An 18,714-nucleotide genomic window follows, 5' to 3' on the forward strand; every position below is an offset into this window, starting at 1 on the left:
TAGAAGCCCCTAGTCCCTAGAAGCCCTTAGGAGAACATATGGAGAAGAAAGGGGCAGAGGGAGAGTCCCAGGCCTCACACAGGGTGGCCAGATTGAGGCTGGAAGACAGGGTACTGCCCGGAGGGGGCTATGGGCTACTCTAGACGGAGATGCCCTTCGCACTTGGGGACAGAAGCCACAGGCTCAACTTCTGCACATCCCCCTGAAAGGACTTTCAGGTACATGTGCTCCTGGGAGAGCTGCTCCCCAAAGCCTCCTGGATGGGTCCTGGCTGGTCTTCTGCTTCCGGAGAAGCAGTGAGTGGTACAGAGGGCACTTGGGCCAGCCAGGACCTCTCTAGAGCCAAACCAGGAACGCCTGTTCCAGGCCTGGAGTTTAGGGAGGAAGCTGGGGTCTGAAGCAGCTTTGCAGAGGCCCCCACACCCAACTTTCTCAGCACAGGGAGCTTCCAGCTACGTGGGCTCTCTCCAGGCCCTGCAACAATGCGCTGGGCTCTAGCCTTGGAGCCACTGGGGTCGGGGCGCCCAGATTCTGCCGACAATGCCTTCAGAAGCTGCTGCAGGTATGGTCTAGAAGCAGGAGTAGGGCTCCTACCGTCGCTGTGGGGCTGGAACCCTGAAGCAGGAAAGACAGGAGGTTATGGCCCGGAAACACAGCAGGAAAACATGTGGCCCAGCTGTAGAGAGCCAGAGTGACCTTCAGTTTCGTTCATACGGATAGCTCAGCTCATCGGAGATAACGTGCCTCGCCCCTGCTTAACGCTTTCAAGACCCAAAGTCTCAACCCACACTTAAAGACAAGGACCACAGAACTCCTCAGTCACCACCACAAAGGCCCTCGGGCTCTCTTCCATGGTCTCCCACTCATACCCCCGAGCTGCTGATGGTCAAGCCACCAGATAGCTGAGGGCGGAAAGCACTGCAGCCCTCGCCATTCCGACACCTCCTGGGGTCCTCTGTACTGAGGGACACCCTGCTCTCACCACCCCATGTCTGAAGCCTCCTACAGAACTTTTCCTGCATTTGCAACCACCTGCCAAACCCAGAGCATCAGGAGGACGTTACTGAGCCCTGTCGGGCCCATGTCCTTAGTGAGACAGGCCCTCCTTGCTCTGCCCTGCCTCTCCTGGACCACTGCTGCCACCCACTGCTTTGTAAACCTCTTCATCTTAAGCCCAAGTTATCTGGCCAGGCCCCTCCACCCTCTCAGTGCTGCCTCTCACCCATCACCCCTGCCCAGGCGCTGAAGGCTTCATGATGAGCCCACCCTTCCATCAACAGACCCTGACCGTGGCGGGGCGGGGGGGGGGGGGGGGGGGCGCCTGGGTGGCTCAGTCAGTTGAGCGTCCGACCTCGGCCCAGGTCATGATCTCACAGTCTGTGGGTTCGAGCCCCGTATCAGGCTCTGTGCTGACAGCTTGCTCAGAGCCTGCAGCCTGCTTCAGATTCTGTCTCCTTCTCTCTCTCTCTCTGCCCCTCCCCCACCCATGCTCGGTCTCTCAAAAATAAACGGTAAAAAAAAAATTAAAAAAAAAAAAAACAACCAGATACTGACCAAATCAGAGCTGATCGGCTTCAAACGGCGACTCTTCTCCCCCCTGGTCCCATTGATCTCACAGCTCATTCCCTGCTCCCCCTCAGACCTGGTCAGTACCAGGAACCACCACTGCAGAAGTCTCGGTTCCTGGCAGCCCACGCCTATATTTCCAGCTCGCTTGTTTAAATATCACAACGATCTAGCCCCTCGAGCGCAGGGACGCCGAGGTCTTCCTGCTTACAAGCTCCTCACGTCCCGGCCGCTCTCCTCATCTGACTTGGGCTCCACACACTTCACTGCAATTATGCCTCAAGCACCGTCTCCTCTGCCACACCTGCCCACAAAACCCCAGTCCTGGAGAACCAAGTCACCAACCTATGCCATGCCTCCACCTGGCTGCCCCAGCACCACCCACAGCCCTGCAGGGTATCTCTAGCTGGTTCCTTCTCCCACAGCCCAGTCGGCAACATCACACCCTTTCCCTTCACATCCATCCCCTTCTTCCCAGCCTCGAGGCTGGTGACTTCATGTCATTCTCTGTGACCAAAGCCCTCAGAAGTGCATGAATCTGCACCTCAAGACCCACATGCAAATTTAGGTCTGCACCTGTCTTCCTTCTCATTAGGACCAACGAAGCTCAGACATATCCTTGGAGACCTATCCACCAAGGGCATCTCCTACCCAAATGTTCTAGATATGCATCCTTCTGCCCTCTGAATCCAGCCTTTCTCTTTCTCCATTGGGTTATTTCAGCATCCAAGCGTGCTTGAATGTCTACCATCCTGGTAAACCTTCCCTAGACCTACAGCCCCTTCCAGCCACTTCCCAATTTCATTTCTCCTAATAGTCCAACCTCAACAATAGTTACCCACAAAGCTCTTGCCACATTATGCTTATTAACTTCAAAAAGTATGTAATATTTAATATTATGTATGGGAAAGAATAGTCTAAGAAATGGTGCCAGAGGGGCACCTGGGTGGCTCAGTTGGTTAAGCATCCAATTTCAGCTCAGGTCATGATCTCATGATTTGTGAGTTTGAGTCCCACATTGGACTCTCCACTCTCAGCACAGAGCCTACTTCTGTCTCCCTCTTCCCCCCCCGCCCCCGCCAACCGACTTGTGTATGCTCTCTAAAAAATAAATAAATGACAAAAAAAAAATAGTGCTAGAACTGGGTAGCAAAAGTCACATGCAAAAGATTTAGGATTAAATCTTCATGAACTTGGCTTAGCAAAGGCTACTCAGAGAGGACACCAAAACCACAGTAAAAGAACAGGTAAATTGGACCCCATCAAAATTAAAAATGTTTGCATTCAAAGGACACCATCAACCTAGAGAATGTGAGAAAATATTTGCAAATGATAGGTCTGATAAGGGACGTGTATCTAGAATGCACAAAGAACACTTTCAACTCAGCAATAGAAAGATAACTCAGATGAAAAACAGGTAAAAGGATCAAAACCCACTTCTTTGAAGATGTACAGATGGCCAATCGTCTGTATGCAGTGCAAATCAAAATGCCAATGAGCTGCCATTTCATACCCACTGAGGATAGAAATAAAAGGATAGATAATAGCTAGTGTTGGCAAGGGCATGGAGAAGTTGGAACCTTCGTACGCTGCTTGTGAGAGTGAAAAATGATACAACCAATTCGGAAAACAATTTAGCAATTCAATCTGGAGTTACCCTAGGACCCAGCAATCTACTCGTAAGCATATATCCAAAGGAAAAGACATAGGTTCACATAAGTTCCTGTAAACAAACATTCGTGGTAACGTGAATCATAATAGCCAGAAAGTTGAAGTAACCCAAACGTCCTTCAACTGATGAACGGACAAAACGTAGCTCATCCATCCAAGTTGGAGTATCATTTGACAATAATGAAGTGCTTCTATAGGTTGCAATATGGATGAGCTTTGAAAACATGAAGTAAAAGAAGCCAGTCACAAAAGATCACGTATCCTATAATTCCATTTACGTAAAATTTCCAGACTAGGCAACCCTAAAGAGAGCATAGAGCCATGGTTACCTCGGGGGGTGCTCACGTGCCACTTACTGGTTATGGGACATTGGCCAAGTCAATTAAACCCTCTAAAAAGTAAAAAAAGAATAAAAAAAAAAAGTCAAACTGTTCACCAAAGTGGCTGTAGCAATTTATACTCCTGTCCACAGGGTATGGACAGGACATTACTCCATTTTCTTATTAGTATCGGGTATTATCAAGTTTTTAGATTTCTGCCAATTTAAGGGGTAAAAAAGTGGTAACACTGTGGTCTTCACTTGCCATTTCCTCAATTATGAATAAGGTTGATGGTCTTGTGTTTATTTCCCATTTGGTTTTGTTCCCCCATTAGGTCTCTTGCCCTTTTTCCTGCTTTGTATTTTGCTCAGCATGTGTTTATTATTATATATTAATATGTAATATATGTCATGTATTTTAGATACAGTTAGTTAAGGGTTGCAAGAGTTCTGATTTGTAACTTGTATTTTCACTTTGTCTTGATAAGTAGTTATTATGTCATTACAGAAGTAGTAGTTATATAGTATATTAGAGTAGTTACTAATGTAGTTGGATTTATGAATCTTTGCAGTTTTATGGCTTGCTTTGTGTCTCATTTAAGAGCCTGGGGGGCTCAGTCAGGTAAGTGTCCAACTTCGACTCAGGTCATGATCTCACGGTTCGTGAGTTCGAGCCCCACGTCAGGCTCTGTGCTGACAGCTCAGAGCCTGGAGCCTGCTTCGGATTCTGTGTCTCCCTCTCTCTCTGTCCCTCCCCCACTTGCACTCGCGGTCTCAAAAATAAACATTAAAAAAAAAAAGAAATTCTGTTTCTATACATCTACCTTTTAACATCCTTTTGCTTCCAATAATTTAATAGGTTTGGTTGCTTTCAATGTAGAGAATCATCGTCTGTGAATAGTGACAGTTTTGCCTCCTTCCCAATACTCAGATTTTTAATTTTTTTTCTTGCCATACTACAATGGCTAAGACCTTCACTACAGTATGGAATAGATGGGACAACAGTGGAAAAAAACCTGTTTTGGTCCTGAGTTTAGTGCTTTAACATTAAAAATGATTTTTGCTCTGGGTTTTTGGAAGATACTCATGTTAGGGTTAAGAAAGGGACTTCTATTCCTAAGGGTTCTTAATCCTACGTGATCATTTTCACATATTTTGTTTTACATGTCTTGTGGTAACCCCAGTGATTTTGTCCTGCAGCCTCAGTCCCCCACTTCACCCTCACTGACACCACCTCAATATAGGATCCTTCCAATTTCTCAAGTCACTCACCTCTCCCACGGGGACTTTGGCCACTTGGGCTGCAGTCATAAAGCCTGAGGACCCGTGTGATGTCCGAGGTGCTCAGGTTCCATCGCTGGCCAATGTGGACACTGGGAGCCCAGAGCGGTGTGATGGTGGGCAGCCCACGCCGGCTGAAGGCAAGCCTGAAACCCAGTAGGTGGGGACCTGAATCCAGATCACAGCGGGGGCTGGCTGGGCAGTGTAGAAGGAAGGAACGTAGAAAAGGAAAGGGGGTCCTCACCTCCCATAGTGCATCACTGATGAGTAGTCATAGGGCACCAGCATGTTGCTGCTCCGAGATTTGATGAAGTTGATTTCAAAGCCTGGGAAAAACAGAAGCCAAAACCAACAAAACTTGGTGATAAGGGAAGAAGGCAGGGAAGGGAGGGGTGGGGTGATAGCGGCCTTCGAGGTACTTGTACCCTACCGGAGCTGACAGATCTAATACTACAGCCAGATGTGCCCCCCTCCCAGTACCAACCAGTCCCTGGTCCCCATCTCCTTGGTGCTTTCACTGCCAACTCCTGTCCTCCCCGCGATGGGTCCAGACCAGCACTAGCTGATGTGGAAGCACAGGGACCTCACAGCTTCCTAGAGCTCCCTCTGCTTCTGTCCCCTGTCAAGCTCACCAGTGTGCATCTACCTTTACAGAACAGCTTCCGCTAAGTCAAATGCTACGCAGGGTCTCTGACGCCCCCTACCCGCTAGATAGAGTACCTACCCTTCAACCCAGCTTTAGAGACCCGCTCGCCCATCACCTGCTGTTGGGCTCCCACTCCCCAGCAGATCACCTTGTTCTTCCTGCCTCAGGCTAGCAGCACCCATCCCCCAGGTTCAAGTGAAACACTCCCCCACTGGCTAGAGCACCATTTCCCCCATCAGTTGGGTCCCCCAGGCCCGAGAGGGACAAGATTCCCTCCCCCAGCCGCTGTCCTGCCCTTCACAGTGAGCCTCTGAAAAAACAGCCATACCTTGGGTATTTGCTCTCCCAACACCCCCCAGGCCCCGCCAGCCTCTTCCACAACCTGCCATACCAGCCTCTAGGGTACACTCACCTCTTCCTTTTAAAAACCCTTAAGATATTAAACAGTTTTGAACTGGCAATATATTCGTCTGGTGTAAAAGTCAAAAAAACAAAAGTGACACAAAAACAGATACTCAGATCAATGGAACAGAAGAGAGAACCCAGAAATGCACCCACAAACATATGGCCAACTCATCTTTGACAAAGCAGGAAAGAATATCTAACGGAATGAAGACAGTCTCTTCAGCAAGTGGTGCTGGGAAAACTGGACAGCGACGTGCAGAGAATGAACCTGAACCACTTTCTTACACCATACACAAAAATAAACTGAAAATGGATGAAAGACCTCAATGTAAGACAGGAGGCCATCAAAATCCTCGAGGAGAGAGCAGGCAAAAACCCCTTTGACCTCAGCCGCAGCAACTTCTTACTCAACACATCTCCGGAGGCAAGGGAAACAAACAAAAATGAACTATTGGGACCTTGTCAAAATAAAAAGCTTCTGCACAGCAAAGGAAACAATCAGCAAAACTAAAAGGTAACTAATGGAATGGTAGAACATATTTGCAAACGACATATCAGATAAAGGGTTAGTATCCAAAGTCTACAGAGAACTTATCAAACACCCCAAAAAACAGATAATCCAGTGAAGAAATGGGCAAAAGACATGAATAGACACTTCTCCAAAGAAGACATCCAGATGTTCGACACATGAAAAAATGCTCAACCTTACTCATCATCAGGGAAATACAAATCAAAACCCCAATGAGATACCACTTCACACCTGTGAGAATGGCTAACATTAACAACTCGGGTGACAACAGATGTTGGCGAGGATGCAGAGAAAGAGGATCTCTTTTGCATTGTTGGTGGAAATGCAAGCTGATGCAGCCACTCTGGAAAACACTATGGTGATTCCTCAAAAAATTAAAAAGAGCTACCCTACGACCCAGCAATTGCACTACTAGGTATTTATCCAAGGGATACAGGTGTGCTGTTTCCAAGGGACATATGCACCCCAATGTCTATAGCAGCACTATCAACAATAGCCAAAGTATGGAAAGAGCCCAAATGTCCATCGATGGATGAATGGATAAAGATATGGTGTATATATACAATGGAGTATTACTCAGCAATCACAAAGAAGGAAATCTTGACATTTGCAGCTACATGAATGGAACTGGAGGGTATTATGCTAAGCGAAATTAGTCAGAGAAAGACAAATATCATAATACTTCACTCATATGAGGACTCTAAGATACAAAACAGACGGACATAAGGGAAGGGAAGCAAAAATATAAAAAGAGGGAGGGGGACAAAACAGAAGAGACTCATAAATATGGAGAACAAACTGAGGGTTGCTGGAGGGGTTTTGGGAGGGGGGATGGGCTAAATGGGTAAGGGGCACTAAGGAATCTACTCCTGAAATCATTTTTGCACCATGTGCTAACTAACTTGGATGTAAATTATAAAAAAATAAAATGGATTACAAAAATAAAAGTCAAAAAAAAAATGTTGAGCTATGTGATAAACCTCCCCCTCTATCTTCCAAGTTCCCAGCTCCCCACCCCCAATTACAGTTATTAGTTTGTATATCTTAGTTTGTTCTACACATATCAACTAATACAAATGTATTCTCATTTTTCGTCATCCTTTAGAATTTTTTTTTATTAATTGGTGGGGGGGGGGGTGGCGAGAGGGGAATCTTAACCAGGCTCCACGCTCAGCACGGAGTCCTATATGGGGCACAATCTTACAACCCTGGGATCATGACCTGAGCTGAAATCAAGAGTCGAATGCTCGACTGAGCTACCCAGGCACCCCTCATTTCTCTTCATTCTTAAACAATTTTTCCCCACTAGAGTACCTAGTGTCTTAACCTGTTTTATGGTTAAGAAAACCACTGCTGAGTTTATGAGTGTCGTTGGTTTTCTAATTCATTAACTTCTGTCTTTAATTTCATTCCCTCCTGCTTTCCTTTATTTTTTAAATTGGATTTAAATGCTTAATTTTTTCTATTTTTTTTAATTTTTTCTATTTTTATTGATAAGAATTTCAGTCTACACAATTTCCCTGAACGTTGCCTTAGCTGTGAATGATTAGTTCTAACGTGTTAACGATTTTTTTTAAAGAACTCCTGCAATTTAACCTTGGAACTAAAAGAGAGGATTATTGTTGTTTTTTTAGACTTGAACTTCCAAGTATAAGAAGTTTTCAGTTTTGATTTGTTATTTTCTACTTTGCATTTTACATCACCAACAAAACACTTGAATTAACTTTTTCAAATTTGATATTTTTCTATCATATGGTAAGTTTTCGCAAGTATTCCATGAGCCCTTGGAAGGATTATAGTCTCTGTTTTCAGGGTACAGTCACTATCATCACCCCCTTCCTTAGACTAAGCTCTGATCTCAAGCTTCATCCCTCCTCTCATTATCAGGTGCTACCCAAGTCTCCCCCAGAACACCCTTTCTCTGGGGCTCCATGAATGCGGATCTCTTGAGCAGCAGCCCCCTGCCTACTTCACCTGGTTCCCTCCACAACACCGGAAGTGCTCATGCCACAAGTTCTCCACTTACAGGAAGCCTTTGAACCCTTCCCCTTTTATACCCATTCCTCTAGACCAAACCCCTTATCTTGTATCTCCTCTGCTTCCCTCTTTCACGAAGGGATTGTCTCTACTCTTCTCGTTCCCTGAATCAGGCTGTCCCCCCAACAAGGGTGGGATCCCACCATCACGGGGGTCAGAGGCCCAGCACTCAGCACCACGGCCAGCACACAGCTCCTGCTCACCAGCATCCGACACAGTCAGTGGCCCACTCCCAGACCAGCCTCGGCTTTGCCCCTGCCACCTGTCAGGACATGGCCCCCCTGTGCTTCCTCTATCACGCAGGCCCATTGGTGCCCATCTCACAAGGGCGGAGCCTCCTGCGTCTGGGACTTGGCACACACAGTCCACTTCTTCCAGGCCTTCGGTCTCGGCTCAGCCCCTGCAGCGGGCACACAAGCCCTGCCCCCGCCCCACACAGCAGCATCTGGCACATGAAGGACTGCTAGTTGAGTGCACCATGAACAAGGGTCAAAGGATACCACCAACTCCATCCCCAGGTACCAGGTTGTGTTCATGAGAAAAAAAAAAAATGAGACACAAACATAGTGATTCCCTAACTCAGGCATGACTCTGGGTGGGCAGATGGAAGGCTCAGGGCCCGGAGCAGCAGTAGCTGGACCACCTCCAGGTCTCAAAGAGAAGCAGGAGCCCCACCTTCCCAATGGTGGACAAGCAGGAGGTAGGAAAAATGGATAACCTCTTCTAAAGTGGCAGGCCACTCTTCAGGCCCTGGCCAGTGCCTGCTGCCCTCTCGCCCCAAGACCCCCAGGTCCAGCGTGGGTTCTGCACGATTTGGCTTACCTGGAAGGATCTCATTCCAGTTGACACGGATATAGTGGTCCCGGTCAGCCCGTGAGTGCTCATGCCAGAAGCCCAGTACGTGCATGAGCTCATGCAGGACAATGCCTGGGCCCTTCTGGAGACACGTAGGTGCCAGGGATACCACCTGCATCCCTCCGCTGCGTCCCACGCTGGAGAAACACCTGCAGGGCCAGGAGAGGACACTGGGTAGACACCAGCCCAGAGATCCAGAGCAGACCCAGGCCCCTTCCCCCTCCTCCCATGTCCTGGGATGAATGACCGTCAACGGGTAGTCTCCATCCCGGATTCTAGTCCCAGGTTTGCAATTCCCAAGTCCCTTCACCACTTGGGCATCCGTGAAATGGGTACACTGGAACCCATTACCAACCCGAGGTACAAGGAAGATGTAGACATGAATAGGAGCACAGATACCGGAAGCGGCTCATTGAATGAGCATCCCCACCCAGGGTCCCCAAGTCAAAGTTTTCACACGTGATCTTAGGTCTCTAAGAAGCTAGGAAATGGGTATTGCTGTTATCCCTGCTTCCACAGAGAAGGCAGGAGAGCCTCGCAAGATACGGCACTTGCCTGGTGTTGGGTGGTTCCTACACTCTGAAACCCAGATCCAAGGCCAGGTGTGTCCCATGAAAGCTGTCCCCATTCACCAGACCGTGAAGTCTCCCCAGAGGAGGGTTTTGCAAGGGACATCAAGCACCTGATTCCCCTCCTTCTCCACCTTCTGCCTTGGGTATTTGTAGGTCTAACTCCCATAGGGCAAACCACTCAAGGGGCGGAGGGTGGACTTTGGATCTGGGAAGACAGGCCCCCAAATAGGTTTTAGAGAATGGCCTAGGTAAAGCCAGGCTGAAGGCAGAAGAAAGCTGAGGAACTTCCCCTGCACATGCGCGCTTATGCGTGGATACGCACGCCCCCAGGAGTACTTACCCAGACATGGGGACGATGGAAATGAAGTCTCTTTGGCCCTGGTAGGCAACAAACCTGACGCATGTGAAGCGTTCAAACTCGGCAAATGCCTTTAGGAAGATGTCGCGGCTGGCTTTATCTGGGGAGGCAACACCCCGGCTGAACCTCCCACCAAGACCCCAGAGCCCCTGTGACCCGTTGGGAGTCTGCCTGCAGGGTGAGCACAGAGCTTCAAATCCCTCTTCCAAAATGGAAGGTCAGGAAAGGGTAGGGGTGCCTGGGTGGCTCAGTTGGTTAAGCATCCGACTTCGGCTCAGGTCATGATCTCTCAGTTTGCAAGTTCGAGCCCTGCGTCGGGCTCTGTGCCAACAGCTCAGAGCCTGGAGCCTGCTTCGGATTCTGTCTCCCCCCTCTCGCTCTCTCTCTGCCCCTCCCCCGCATAAATTTATGTTTTCTCAAAACATAAATTTATGTTTTCTCAAAAATAAAAATTAAGAAAAAAAAGGGGGTAGCCTGGGGCTCAGGGAGGAGGTAGAGAAAGCTGGGTCCCAGACAGGCCCCAGCTCTGTGACCTTAGGTAGGTCCCTGTCCTCTGGACTGGTCTTTAAATTTTTTTTTTCCAACGTTTATTTATTTCTGGGACAGAGAGAGACAGAGCATGAACGGGGGAGGGGCAGAGAGAGAGGGAGACACAGAATCGGAAACAGGCTCCAGGCTCTGAGCCATCAGCCCAGAGCCTGACGCGGGGCTCGAACTCACGGACCGCGAGATCGTGACCTGGCTGAAGTCGGACGCTTAACCGACTGCGCCAACCAGGCGCCCCATGGACTGGTCTTGAAATGGGTCAGATAGTCCTTGGCTGTCCCCCCATCAGCTCTTCTGGGGTTTTGGCCCTCCCAGCTCAGGAGGCTCCCGGGAATAAAAGGGCTTCTTGTGGAAAGGCTCTTTGGTGGTATCCGTGAGGAGAGGCAGAGGGAAGAAACCCAGAGAGGAGCCCAGGCTGCACGGGGAGGAAGGGGCCGGGGCCGGAGGGAGGCCCACGGCTCCCAGGACCCAGAGCACGTGCTTACTCACCGTATCTGCTGGAGATCAGGAAGGGGACCTCCACGACCTCCCCATTCTTGGGCCACTTGTTGCTGGTAGTTGAGAACAGCCGCAAGGGACTCTGAAGAGAGAGGGCACTTCAGGGACCCCTGGGGAGTCCTGGGGTAGGACTAGCCTGGCGTCTTGCCCCCAATGGTGCCAAATCTCAGGCCATAAGAACCCTAAAGATGTGAGAAGCAGGACACAGGTCCAGGAGGGTGAGGAGGACATCAGAAACAGGACAGAGCGGTGGGAGATGTGGGGCCTGCTGGGTGAGCCGTGGTGACCACCACCACCCTTTGTTCCACACAACAGAACTTGTTACCGATTGTATCCAACAGAAAAACAAAACTACTTGTTCCCAACGAGGCTGACGAGGCGTCCCAGCTCCCCAGAGGGGCCTAGTTCCAAAGAGCTCAAGGGCCCACCAGCAGCCCCATCCTTCCAGAAACACAGCGGTCAGCCGAACGTCCCTGAATGTTAGGGCTCATGCTAAGGCAACACCCCTGGCCTCAGCAGCTCCTCTTTCCACTCTTCTAGCAACCAAAACCGTTGGGAGGCGCGGGCTTCACGGAAGCCCAGCAGGTCCTGCCCCACTGGCTACCACAGGCTTCGCTGGATTCCGCTCTTACCCCGGCCTCACTGAATAACCGGAAACAGGGGCCTCACCCCACCCCCAGGGCTCCCGCCCAGCCCCAGCCTTTGACTCTGCAGCCCAGCCTCACGCTGTGCCCTCAGTGGGCGGTCACCAAACCCCAGAAGGGTCTTGCTGTCACCAGGTCGCGGTTCTGGTCTGGGCACCTCTGCCTCCCAGTCTCCTAAAACATGGCTCTGTTCCCCTGAACACCGTGCATTCTCGGCTCCCTGTTCCCACCCCAGTTCCCACCCAGTCTTCTGGCAAAGTCACCCCAGTTCCCACCCAGCCTTCTGACTCCACCCCTCACCTCCCACGGGGATGGGGTCCCTGCCTTACCTCCCCAAACCGTGGCCACCACCCCGGTGTGCACGACCACCACCGCCCTACAGCCCCACCAGCCCCTCTGCCGATCTGTGCTCATCTCTTCCTTCATTCCAGTACTTTCTGAGCACCTCCCCTGGGCACAGTACCAAGCTGGATCTTGAGGACTCAAATGCCCTCCTTCAGGAAGCCCTCCAAGGCTGATTGCTGTTACCACTGTAGAAGTTACCCTCCCTCCTTTTCCCTTCAGTCTGGCTAATTGTGGAACATTCACTGTGACTTTAGCAAGAAGGGGGGCGGGGGGGGGGGTGTCTATCAAGCTACGAGCGACAGAGACAGGTCCTTCACACGTCACACCCCCATGACACCAGAGGCTGGGCTCAAAGGCCTCCAACAACATCGTGATGTACACAGATGTGTATGCTTGCTCACCGGCCGGAGGATGTCCCCCTCGAGGAGGAAGCTGCTCTCTGGGGTTTCCTCTGGGATGAGCCCTGGGAAGGAAGGGAAGGAGTGTGTGAGCCCATGCCCCCCAGAATCCAGACTCTAAGGACAGGCCCCAGAAGCAACCCCAAAGTCTGTCCTTCCTGACTCTGAAGCTGGAGGTTCCCTGGGCCCCTGAGGCTGTGTGGCCTCAGGCTAGTCACACGGCCCCTCTGAGTCTCCCCTCTACATAATATATATGGCCCCTCGGCCCAGTCACATCTCTCCCTTGCTCAAACACGGCCCAGAGCGCCTGCCACCCACACGCTTCCCTCTGCGTTTGAACCTCTCTGCTAATCAGAAGCAGACTTTTTCTCCAGCTGTCTCCTTCACCCCCCTCTCCAGCACAGGCCATACTCTAGGAACATGCCCTGGACCCCCCTGTCCTACCTCGTCCCCCCTCTAATGCCCGCCGATTGGTAGGATATTCAGGACCCTTGCGGGGACAAGTGAAATTCCAGCTCACGCCACCACAGAAGGGAGGGAAGTCTGGATCCGGTTGAGTCTGGCTCCCCCCGCCCCCCCCCCATCTCAGCTAGTCTCTGCTTCTGTCTCCAGCCTCCGTTTCTGCCACCGCCCCGTGAGGAGTCTTAGAGGAGAGTCTGGCACCCTGGCGGTACCTTAGGTCGGGTTCCCTAGAAGTAGAGCCTGGGCTGGGGAGGCACCTGCAAGCGATTTACTGAGGGGTGCTGGGGAACACCCCGACTCCGCCGGGGTGCAGCCCCAGTCTGATCCCACAGGAGCTCTGGACCCCAAATGGCACCACAGACTTGTTCCACTTTGAGGCAGGGGACTGACCCGTGGCCCACAGGAGTCACGGCGGGCCACCTTGGGCAGGGGAGGGAGTGGCTTCCCAAGCATCCCTGGCAGAGGGCCTTCAGCTGCGAGGCCTTAGCGGCCCACATTCCCGGCAGCTGGGGCTGGGGTGTGCTTCCCGGTAAAGGGCCTCTCGGATAGCAGTTGGGCTCCAGCAGCCCGAGCTGAGAGCATCCATGGCAGCTCAAAATCAATGCCAGGGAAGCCTCAGATGGGTTCTGGCTACCTCCAGACCAGTCACTGTTACCAAAAGGTCGCGCACTGCCCTGAGGCTCCGTAGCTCCGGGGCTCCAAGTCGGTTCAGACCACAGGGTAGCCGCTACGTTCGGGAGATCCCCATCCCTCCAAAGTACCCCCCCATCCCCCCAACACTTCGGCTCCAACACCCGAATTCCAGTATTCCCCCCACCCCCGCAGCTTCATTCCAGGTTATCTATACATTCTCTTTAATTTTTTTTTTTAACGTTCATTTATTTTTGAGAGAGACACACACATACAGAGTACAAGTGGGGGACAGTCAGAGAAAGAGGGAGACACAGAACCTGAGGCAGGCTCCGTGCTGCCTCGAACTCGAACCACGAGATCATGACCTGAGCTGAAGTCGGATGCTTAACCAACTGAGCCACCCAGGCGCCCCTAGACGTTCCCTTTCTTCAGCGGGGATCCCCAGACAGGAAGGCCATGGGCCTCATGCCTCTTTGTGTCTATAGCCCAGCTCATACCCTCACACCTGCAGCCTATCCTGCACCAGGTGGCTGACATCTTTTCAAACATCCGCTGATGACTTAGTTTAACACCAGCTGGAGCATCTGAAGACCCACGTTTTTATCGGGCCATTTTTAAAAACGTAGGCTTTCCTCCCTTCTTATGAAAGCAACGATCTCACGGAAAAGATACAGAAATATAGACTTTTCAAGAGTTGCCCATAGACCGAGGAACTGCTATTCACCCAGAGCCCAGTAAGCTGGCACAGTTCCAGCTCCTTCTGCTCATCCGTGTGTTCTGCGTGGTTTTCACCACACTACGTGGACAATTTCGTAGCCCCTCCACCCCACAAGAAGACACAGCGCCCTCACCTTGGTTAATCGCAGGGATGTCCTTGTCCCAGGATGTCTGGGTCCCCTCGGGGTTGAGGCCCTCCGAGAAGCTGGTTCCACAGGCTTCTGAGCAGCTGGAGGCTGAGGGTGCTCCTAGGATCAAACCTGGCCCAGACGGGCACATACCCATGATGCTCGAAGTGCCCTCATTGGCGAGAGAGGACAACAGGGCCTGGGGGGGTGGGGGCTGGGTAGTATCAGACCACAACAGCCAGGCCCTTCGCGAAGGCAGACCCCTAGAAAGTAGTCCTGGGAGACTGCCTGGCCTCCCTTCAGTCCAAGCTGATGGCAAGGCCTAGACAACTTGGAGGAAGGAGCTCCGTTAAGGGGACCAACACTGGGTTCCAAAAAGCAGCCCCAGGCTCTGAATAGCTGTGTATATGAGATAGGGGAGGAAGCAAAAGGGAAAGGCGGGACCAGACCTCAGGCTCTAACACTGAGGGTGAGCCCGGGCTAGCTGCCCCGGCCCCATCCATGCCTCCCTTCTCAGCCCAGACCTCTGGAAATCAGACTCAGATCAAGCAAGCCTGGCATGACCAGCAAAACAAGGATGCCTGAGGGCCACACCTGCTACCTCCTGCCAGGCAGGCCCTCTGCTTTCAGGATCTTCAGGATGCCTCCCCTTGGTGCCCCCTAGGAACTGATTTCTGGGAACATCCCTGGAGAGCCCATTTTCTGCGCTGTTCAGATCCCTGCAGGCTCCAGCCACACCCTTCTTGCCTCTACTCAGCACTCCTCAGGCTAGCAGCCCACTTACCTGGCAAAGAGACCAGACCCAGCACCCAAGGCCAGAGGCCTCCCATATTCATGCTATGGTGGCCCCCCGCGGGCCCTGCAGCAAGTGGGAGCATGACTCCCAGGCAAGGACAAGCCAGCCACTCCCACCCCTACTCGCACGCTTAAATAGCAGCGTCTCCAGCCCCCACCTTCAGCCTTGCCCCAACCAACTCCACCTGCTGCCCTACCCACACCTGTGTTCCCCACCCCCAGCCCTAGCCACCCCTACGTGTGTTCCCCACCCCCAGCCCAGGCCGAGCCTTCTGGACCCTAGTCAACCCTTCCCAGCCTGGCTGAAGTGGGCAAGAAGGCAAGAATCCAGGCACAAAGCGCCCTGCAGGGAGGGAGGGTTCCACTTGGGAGTGTGCCTCTTCTGAGGTCCCCTCCCACCACCAGGGGGCAGAGGAACACCACAGAAGGGTGCTGAGGTGGGCGCCCTGGCGTGGACCTCATCCTCCAATATGTGGAGACCCGTTCCTGCCCCCGCCCTGTGCGCAGACATGGGAAAGCTGCCTGAGACCCTGAGGCACCACAGTCTATCTGTGGGAGGAGGGAAAGGGCACTAATTTTTATAAGCGGACAATCACAAGCGTAGGGATCAGGAAAAGTTTACACGCTGAACGCCCGGCGTAACCAGCACCCCAGAGAAGCCTGCCATGTGGAAAGGGGGATCTCTTGCATACCTGGACCCTCGCAGGGACACTACCCCTGTCATCCCCCACAACAGCCTTGCAAGACTGGCATTTATCCCCATTTCACAGATCCAGAAACCAAGGCTCCTTACCCATCTCCCTCCTCCTCTCTGCTCCTTGGCCTCTGAAGAAGCCCATTCTCAGAGCTTGGTCGCCAAGGGTCCCACCTGGATTTAAATCCTGGAGGTGAGGGATTTGGGGACCTCCCCAGCCAGTGCCCGGTGAAAAGAAGCAACAGAGACGAGGCAAGGTCACCAGCCGCCGTCCACAAGTGCCTCTCCGCATCCTGCCGTGCCTAGAACCCAGCATTTCTCAAAAGACAGGAGTCAGAATCACAGGGAGAACAGACAGTTGCCCCTGGTGCCCGGACACAGTATTAATGTGTGTAAAAATGCAATGAGCTGGCCGCTTCGGATGAGTGCTTTGTAAAATAATCGTCATAATAATCGCCCTGCTTGGGTAGAGCAACAGATTCTCAGTTGAGAGATACAGTTTGACTTGAGGACATTACGCGAAGCAAAATAAGCCATTCACTGCAGGGAAAATATGGTATGATTCCGCTTATGAAGTATACAGTCAGGTTCAGAGACAGAAAGAATGGTGGCGGCCAGGGCCTGGGGGAAAAGAGAAAATGGGGAGTGGTTGTTTAATGGGTACAGACTTTCAGCTTTGCAAGATGGGAAAGTTCTGGAGACCTTGAATATGCTCAACATTACCGTACACTTAAAAATAGTAAAGATGAGGGGCGCCTGGGTGGCTCAGTCGGTTAAGCGGCCGACTTCGGCTCAGGTCATGATCTCGCGGTCCATGAGTTCGAGCCCTGCGTCGGGCTCTGTGCTGACAGCTCAGAGCCTGGAGCCTGTTTCAGATTCTGTGTCTCCCTCTTTCTGACCCTCCCTCGTTCATGCTCTGTCTCTCTCTGTCTCAAAAATAAATAAACTTTAAAAAAAAATTTTTTTTAAATAGTGAAGATGATACATTTTATGTTATACATGAATGTATAATGTCTCTGCAGGGGATACATTCCAAGACCCCCAGTGGGTGCCTGAAATTGTGGATAATACAAACCCCTATATATAGTATTTTTTCCTATACAAACATACCTATGATAAACACTTAAATTATAAATTAGGCATAGTAGGGGCACCTGGGTGGCTCAGTTGGTTAAGCGTCCAACTCTTGACCTCAGCTCGGGTCTTGATCTCAGGGTCGTTTCAGGCCCTGTGTTGGGCACCATGCTGGATATAGTGCCAAGGAAGGAAGGAAGGAAGGAAGGAAGGAAGGGAGGGAGGGAGGGAGGGAGGGAGGGAGGAAGGAAGGAAGGAAGGAAGGAAGGAAGGAAGGATGGAAGGAAGAGAGAAAGGAAGGAAGGATGGAAGGAAGGATGGAAGGGAGGATGGAAGGAAGAGAGGAAGGAAGGAAGGAAGGAAGGAAGGAAGGAAGGAAGGAAGGAAGGAAAAAAGGAAGGAGGAAGGAAGAGAGAGAGGAAGGAAGGAAGGAAGGAAGGAAAGAAGGAAGGAAGAAAACAAGTTAGGCACAGTAAGAGATTAACAACAACTAATAAACACTGTAATTATTCTTTAAGTCTATTTATTTATTTTAGAGAGAGAGAGTGAGGAAGGAGCAGAGAGAGAGAGGGAGAGAGAGAATCCCAAGCAGGCTCCACACCGTGATCGCAAAGCCCGACGTGGGGCTCGAACTCACGAACTGTGAGATCACAACAAAATCAAGAGTCGCACGCCTAACTGACTGAGCCGCCCAGGCGCCCCAACAACTAATTGAGGCTGTAATTAAAGCTATGTGAATTTGGTCTCTCTCAAAATGTCATGCTGCACTGCATTTGCCCTTCCTTGTGCCGATGGGAGATAAAATGCCTGCGTGGTGAGATGAGGTGAGGCGCACGGTGTCGGCGCTGTGACACAGTGTTAGGTAGTATTGACCTTCCAATGAGAGGTCAGGGAGAGGATCGCCTGCTTCCAGGTTGCGGTTGACCAGAGGCAACTAAAACCACAGAAAGCAAAACCTCTGATGAGGAGGGACGACTGTATATTTGCAGTGTTCTGTTTTGTTTTGTTTTTACACTTATCTTTGAGAGGTGGTCGAGGGGAGGGGAGGAGACACAAAATCTGAAGCAGGCTCCTGGACCTGAGCCATCAGCATGGAGTCCGATGCGGGGCTTGAACCCACAGGCCATGAGATCATGACCTGAGCTGAAGTTGGGTGCTTAACCAACTGAGGCAAGGCGCCCCCTCCCCCCCCCCCGTATATTTTTAACCACAATTTAAAAGTTTGAAAGAAAGAAGGAAGGAAGGAAGGAAGGAAGGAAGGAAGGAAGGAAGGAAGGAAGGAAGGAAGGAAGGGGTGCCTGGGTGGTTCTGTCGATTAAGCATCCGACTCTTGATTTCAGCTCAGGTCATGTTCCAGGTTGGTGGGACTGAGCTCCCCCCATCCCCCCGCCCCCGCATCAGGCTATGCGCTGAGCGTGAAACCTGCTTAAGATTCTTTCCCTCTCTCTCCCCCCTCCCCGCCTCCCTCCCTCTGCCCGTCTCTCCTGCTCATGCTCTCTTTCTCACAAATAAAAAAATATATATATTTAAAAAATAAATAA

The 18,714-nt window shown here is 51.3% G+C and overlaps 1 protein-coding gene across 1 annotated transcript; it reads right to left on the reverse strand.

The window, feature by feature from the left end:
• Positions 1-35: 35 nt before the first annotated feature.
• ASTL (astacin like metalloendopeptidase) lies at positions 36-15,446 on the reverse strand. Its single transcript, XM_015073444.3, has 9 exons — positions 15,395-15,446; positions 14,617-14,742; positions 12,674-12,735; positions 11,275-11,365; positions 10,222-10,339; positions 9,277-9,458; positions 5,082-5,163; positions 4,829-4,983; positions 36-615 (listed from the first exon to the last, which is right to left on the reverse strand). The coding sequence occupies exons 1-9, from the start codon at positions 15,444-15,446 to the stop codon at positions 215-217; spliced, it is 1,269 nt and encodes a 422-aa protein (XP_014928930.2). The 3' UTR covers positions 36-214.
• Positions 15,447-18,714: the final 3,268 nt, after the last annotated feature.

This window comes from Acinonyx jubatus, chromosome A3, assembly GCF_027475565.1.
Source record: "Acinonyx jubatus isolate Ajub_Pintada_27869175 chromosome A3, VMU_Ajub_asm_v1.0, whole genome shotgun sequence".
In the NCBI taxonomy this organism is placed as follows: Eukaryota; Metazoa; Chordata; class Mammalia; order Carnivora; family Felidae; genus Acinonyx; species Acinonyx jubatus.

Excerpts from the sequence above, each read along its gene's own strand:
- ASTL (XM_015073444.3), bottom strand. The coding sequence starts at position 15,446 with ATGAATATGGGAGGCCTCTGGCCTTGGGTGCTGGGTCTGGTCTCTTTG. Across the intron at positions 9,459-10,221 it reads TCCATCGTCCCCATGTCTGG|GTGTTTCTCCAGCGTGGGAC; the intron begins GTAAGTACTCCT and ends CTGGCCCTGCAG. Across the intron at positions 616-4,828 it reads CCAAAGTCCCCGTGGGAGAG|GGTTCCAGCCCCACAGCGAC; the intron begins GTGAGTGACTTG and ends TTCCTGCTTCAG.